The sequence below is a fragment of the Chiloscyllium plagiosum genome, chromosome 1, assembly GCF_004010195.1.
Source record: "Chiloscyllium plagiosum isolate BGI_BamShark_2017 chromosome 1, ASM401019v2, whole genome shotgun sequence".
In the NCBI taxonomy this organism is placed as follows: domain Eukaryota; kingdom Metazoa; phylum Chordata; class Chondrichthyes; order Orectolobiformes; family Hemiscylliidae; genus Chiloscyllium; species Chiloscyllium plagiosum.
In genome coordinates this window covers 97348597-97354596 of record NC_057710.1, presented here as the reverse complement: position 1 = coordinate 97354596, position 6000 = coordinate 97348597, and the positions used below count along the sequence as shown (strand labels likewise).

General features: G+C 44.2%; 2 protein-coding genes across 2 annotated transcripts in view; one reads left to right on the top strand and one right to left on the bottom strand.

The window, feature by feature from the left end:
- lias (lipoic acid synthetase) overlaps positions 1–6000 on the top strand; it is a 114471-nt gene that overhangs the window by 52587 nt on the left and 55884 nt on the right. The window lies entirely within an intron of this gene.
- The window catches only part of ugdh (UDP-glucose 6-dehydrogenase), a 29820-nt gene that overhangs the window by 9933 nt on the left and 13887 nt on the right, over positions 1–6000 (bottom strand). Inside the window, exons 6-7 of the mRNA XM_043692786.1 lie at positions 1680–1827; positions 1486–1580 (exon numbers count right to left, since the gene is read on the bottom strand). Of these exons, the coding sequence (XP_043548721.1) occupies positions 1486–1580; positions 1680–1827 (243 nt within the window). The remainder of the gene's footprint in view (positions 1–1485; positions 1581–1679; positions 1828–6000) is intronic.

The following is a 6000-nucleotide window of genomic DNA, read 5'->3' as shown; positions in this document are numbered from 1 at the left end:
CACCGAGTAAGACTAACTGGCCTGTAATTCCCGGGGTTATCCCTATTCCCTTTTTTGAACAGGGGCACAACATTCGCCACTCTCCAGTCCCCTGGTACCACCCCTGTTGACAGTGAAGACGAAAAGATCATTGCCAACGGCTCTGCAATTTCCTCTCTTGCTTCCCACATAATCCTAGGATATATCCCGTCAGGCCCGGGGGACTTGTCTATCCTCAAGTTATTCAAAATGTCCAACACATCTTCCTTCCCACAAGTATCTCCTCTAGCTTACCAGTCCATTTCACACTCTCCTCTTCAACAATACGGTCCCTCTCGTTTGTAAATACTGAAGAAAAGTACTCATTCAAGACCTCACTTATCTCTTCCGACTCAATTCACAGTCTCCCACTACTGTCCTTGATTGGACCTACCCTCGTTCTCGTCATTCTTATGTTTCTCACATATGCATAAAATGCCTTCTATCCGCCAAAGATTTTTCATGCCCTCTCTTAGCTCTCCTAATCCCTTTCTTCAGCTCCCTTCTGGCAATCCTGTATCCCTCCAATGCTCTGTCTGAACCTTGTTTCCTCAACCTTATGTAAGCCTCCTTCTTCCTCTTTACAAGACATTCAACCTCCCTCGTCAACCAAGGTTCCCTCACACAACCATCTCTTTCCTGCCTGACAGGTACATACATATCAAGGACACGTCGTATCTGTTCCTTGAAAAAGTTCCACGTTTCCACGACATTCTTCCCTGACCTTATGCTCCTCAGATCCTGTCTTACAGCATCGTATTTACCCTTCCCCCAATTGTAAAACCTACTGTGTTGCACGCACCTATCTCTCTCCATAACCAAGGTGAAAGTCACAGAATTATGGTCACCATCACCAAAATGTTCACCCACTAACAAGCCCATCACTTGTCCCGGTTCGTTACCAAGTACCAAATCCAATATGGCCTCCCCTCTAGTTGGGCAATCTACATACTGAGTTAGAAAAGCTTCCTGTACACACTGCACAAACACCGCCCCGTCCAATCTACTTGATCTAAAGAACTTCCAATCAATGTTTGGGAAGTTGAAATCACCCATGACTACTACCCTGTGGCTTCTGCACCTTTCCAAAATCTGTTTCCCAATCTGTTTCTCCACATCTCTGCTGCTATTGGGGGGCCTATAGTAAACACCCAACAAGGTGACTGCACCTTTGCTATTTCTGACTTCAGCCCATACGTACGGTCACTGTCTGAAAATTCACCTAAGTGAAATTTGGCTGTCTATTCCAACAAACAGGTGGTGACTTTGTCCACTGTGAATTAGTTTTAATGAATTTAAAAACACATTTTAATTATATTCCCTCCTGAAATGAACGAAAATCAAAATCCTGAATGACATATCTTAGTAAGTGAATAATTTGTCATATGTAATTGTTGTGCATGCCAAAAATAGCTGTCAAGCACAAAGTCCATTTTATAATTTCACTGACATAGCTCAAGAATTTACCTGCTGCCAGTATTGAGCCACGTCTGGCAAATTTAATGCTTCACACAAATACACAAGATTCAGAACATCTTTCTGGAAACAACTTCCTCCAAATCCTGTAAAAGTAGAAAGGTTCTATCAATTAAAGTAACTTACAATTCTCAACTAGAATATATAGAAAAAAGGGTCTCTTTGTTACAAAATAAATTACTGACCAATACTGGCTTTGAGAAATTTGCTTCCAATTCTCTGGTCCATGCCAATAGCACGTGCTACCTCCTCAACATCAGCACCAGTTGCTTCACACAAAGCACTGACTGAGTTAATACTGCTGATTCGCTGAGCAAGAAATGCATTGGCAGCCTAGTAATCAAAGAAAAATTAATAAATGTGACTGATATTTGTCCTTGTGCATTTTATCAAGTTGCCAGAGGTTATGCCAAGGATATACAGAGCTGTGAACAAATCATATATATTTCTGATTGGTAAGACAAACGAGCTGACTTCATTTCTGCAAAAGGTACAGAATAACAAAGTTCAGACTCTGTCAGAAAGAGTTACAAAGACTTGGTATATTCAGACTCCTCCTCACGAAGAAGAGGCCTTATTAAACAAAGAAGGAAACAAAAAACAATATAGTTTGTGCCCTTCATGTTTTTTGAATTTCTCAAAATGTTTCAGAAACAGTAAATTACTTTTGAGTTGTGACTAATATTTTATGAGCAATTGCAACTCAAAGTGTATCCCAAAAACAGGAATATAATTACATTTTAAAGTGAAACTTGAAGCATTATGTTTCACGTTGTCCTCACAGGTTCCACTGCGATGCTCAGCAATCTGATATTATGAACGTCAGTAAGTACTTAAATAAAACTAACAAAATTAAGTTGCTGAAAACTGAAATTTTTATCAATTTGGAATTTTAAAGGAAAGCAATAACCTTCAAAAGAGCTAGACAAACAATTCATATTTATGTTTATTTTATTCATTCATGGAATGAGGGCTTCACCAGCTGGGCCAGCATTTATTGCCCAGAAGGCAGTTTAAGAGTCAAACGCATTGCTGTGGGTCTGGAGTCACATAAAGGCCAGACCAGGTAAGGAAGGCAGTTCCCTTCCCTAAAGGGGGCATTAGTGAACCATATGGGTTTTCCCCAACAATCAACAATGGTTTCATGGTCATCATTCAACTCTTAATTCCAGATTTTTATTGAATTCAAATTCCACCATCTGCAATGGCAGGATTCAAACCCAGGTCCCCAGAAAATTAACAACAACAACAACAAAAACAGCAGTTGCTGGAAACGTTCAGCAGGTCTGGCAGCGTCTGTGAAGAGAAAACAGAGTTCATGTTTCAGTCCAATCACTCTTCATCAGAACTGATGGTTGCTAGGAAAAATGTCAGTTTAAATTCAGAAGATAGTTGGGGGAAGGGGGTGGGAATAAATGATAGGTGGGGATAGAGGCCAAAGAGAGAGAAGAAAAAAGAGAGAAAGTTGGGCAGACAAAGGAATGGATAACAATCTGGCTGGGAAAGTGAATAGCTGTTAATAGAGATTGTTAATAGCTAATAGGGCAGTATGGTGGCTTCGTGGTTAGCACTGTTACCTCACAACACTAGGAACCCAGGTTCAATTCCAGCTATGGGTGACAGACTGTGTGGAGTCTGCATGTTTTCCCCATATCTGCAAGGGTTTCCAACCAGGTGTTCCATTTTCGTCACACAGTCCAAAGATGTGCAGGTTAGGTGGACTGGCCATGGTTATTGAGGTGGGGGTCTGGGTGGGATGTTTCTCAGAGGGTTGATGCAGACTAGATTGGGTGACGGGCCTTTGGGGCGGGACAGTGGCACAGTGATTAGCACTGCTGCCTCACAGCGCAAGGGAGCCGGGTTCAATTCCCGCCTCGGGCAACTGTCTATGTGGAGTCTGCACATTCTCCCCGTGTCTGCGTGGATTTCCTCCGGGTGCTCTGGTTTCCTCCCACAGTCCATGCTAAATTGCCTGTAGTGTTAGGTGCATTAGTCAGGGGTAAATGTAGGGGAATGGGTCTGGGTGGGTTGCTCTTCGGAGGGTCAGTGTGGACTTGTTGGGCTGAAGGGCCTGTTTCCACCCTGTAGGGAATCTAATCTAACAGGTCGTTTGTAATGGCAGAGTATGTGATAACAAGGCCTGGTGTGTGGGGTAGGGGGCTAGGACATGGGAGAGTTCAGATCCTAAAATTATTGAACTTGATATTGAGTCCAGAAGGCCGCAGTGTCCTCAAGTGAAAAATGAGGTGTTCTCCCAGCTTGCGTTGATCTTCACTGGAACACTGCAACAAGCCTGAGACAGAGATGTTGACCAGGGGAGAGGGTGGTGTTTTAAAGTGGCAGGCAACTGGAAGTACAGGGTCTTTTTGGAGGCAGAATATAGATGTTCTGTGAAGCGGTCACCTAGTCTGTGCTTCATTCCCCCAATGTGGAGGAGACCACATTGTGAGCAGCGAATGCAGTAGACTAGGTTGTGTGAAAGCTGAAAATGTGTTGCTGGAAAAGTGCAGCAGGTCAGGCAGCATTCAAGGAGCAGGAGAATTGACGTTTCGGGCATATGCCCGAAACATCGATTCTCCTGCTCCTTGAATGCTGCCTGACCTGCTGCGCTTTTCCAGCAACACATTTTCAGCTCTGATCTCCCGCATCTGCAGTCCTCACTTTCTCCTCGTAGGTTGTGTGAAATGCAGGTAAAGTGCTGCTTCACCTGGAAGGTATGTTTGGACCCTTGGATACTGAGGAGGGAGGAAAATGGGCAGGTGTTACATCTTTGGTGGTTGCAGGGGAAGGTGAAGTGGGGCTGTTGGGGTGTATTAGGAGTGAAGCAAGAGTGGATCCAGGGAACGGTCCCTGCAGAAGGCGAACAAGGGCAGGGAGGGGACAAAGCATTTAGTGGTGGTATCTCACTGGAGGTGGTGGAAATGGTGCCTGGTGATCTTCTGGATGTGGATGCTGGTGGGATGATAGGTAAGGAAAAGCTGAACCCTATCGCTGTTGTGGGAGGGAAGAGAGGGGGTGAGGGTGGAAGTGCAGGAGATGGGTCGGACCCGGTAGAGTCAGAGAGTCATAGAGTCATAGAGATGTACAGCATGGGAACAGACCCTTCAGTCCAACTCATCCGTGCCGACCAGATATCCCAACCCAATCTAGTCCCACCTGCCAGCACCCGGCCCATATCCCTCCAAACCCTTCCTATTCATATACCCATCCAAATGCCTTTAAAATGTTGCAACTGTACCAGCCTCCACCACTTCATCTGACAGCTCATTCCGTACACGTACCACCTTCCGTGTGAAAAGGTTGCCCCTTAGGTCTCTTTTATGTCTTTTCCCTCTCACCCTAAACCTATGCCCTCCAGTTCTGTACTCCCCGACCCCAGGGAAAAAACTTTGCCTATTTATCCTATCCGTGCCTCTCATAATTTTGTAAACCTCTTATAAGGTCACCCCTCAGCCTCCGACGCTCCAGGGAAAACAGCCCCAACCTGTTCAGCCTCTCTTTATAGCTCAACTCCTCCAAACCTGGCAACATCCTTGTAAATCTTTTCTGAACCCTTTCAAGTTTCACAACATCTTTCCGATAGGAAGGAGACAGGATTTGCTCTCAATATTCCAACAGTGGCATAACTAATGACCTGTACAGCTGCAACATGACCTCCCAACTCCCGTACTCAATACTTTGGCCAATAAAGGAAAGCATACCAAATGCCTTCTTCACTATCCTATCTACCTGCGACTCCACTTTCATGGAGCTATGAATCTGCACTCCAAGGTCTGTTTGTTCAGCAACACTCCCTAGGACCTTACCATTAAGTGTATAAGTCCTGCCAAGATTTGCTTTCCCAAAATGCAGCACCTCGCAGTTAACTGAATTAAACTCCATCTGCCACTTCTCAGCCCATTGGCTCATCTGATCAAGATCCTGTTGTAATCTGAGGTAACCTTCTTCACTGTCCACCACACCTTCAATTTTTGTGTAATCTGCAAACTTACTAACCATACCTCTTATGCTCACATCCAAATCATTTATATAAATGATAAAAAATAGAGGACCCAGCACCGATCCTTGTGGCACTCCACTGCTCACAGGCCTCCAGTCTGAAAAACAACCCTCCACCACCACCCTCTGTCTTCTACCTTTGAGCCAGTTCCGTATCCAAATGGCTAGTTCTCTGTGTATTCCGTGAGATCTAACCATGCTAACTGCCAGGGATTCTAATTCTAATCTGAAAACTACTACCCATGTGACCCACAGAAATAACAAACGTGGGTCAATGATGAACAGAATGACAGACTGCTATATACTAGGCAGAACTTGGAAACAACTTGGTTATTTGCTGGTAATGCAATACAGGTTGGATAAAGCAATGCTCTAGGATACATTGGCTAGCATTCTTTAGCTGAGGAATACAAACATTCAACCGAGTTATGCTTCAAATGCACCTTGATAGTGATTTGCTTAGTCGGTCAATGTTATTTATTTATTAGTGTGGAGTCCATGAGCAAA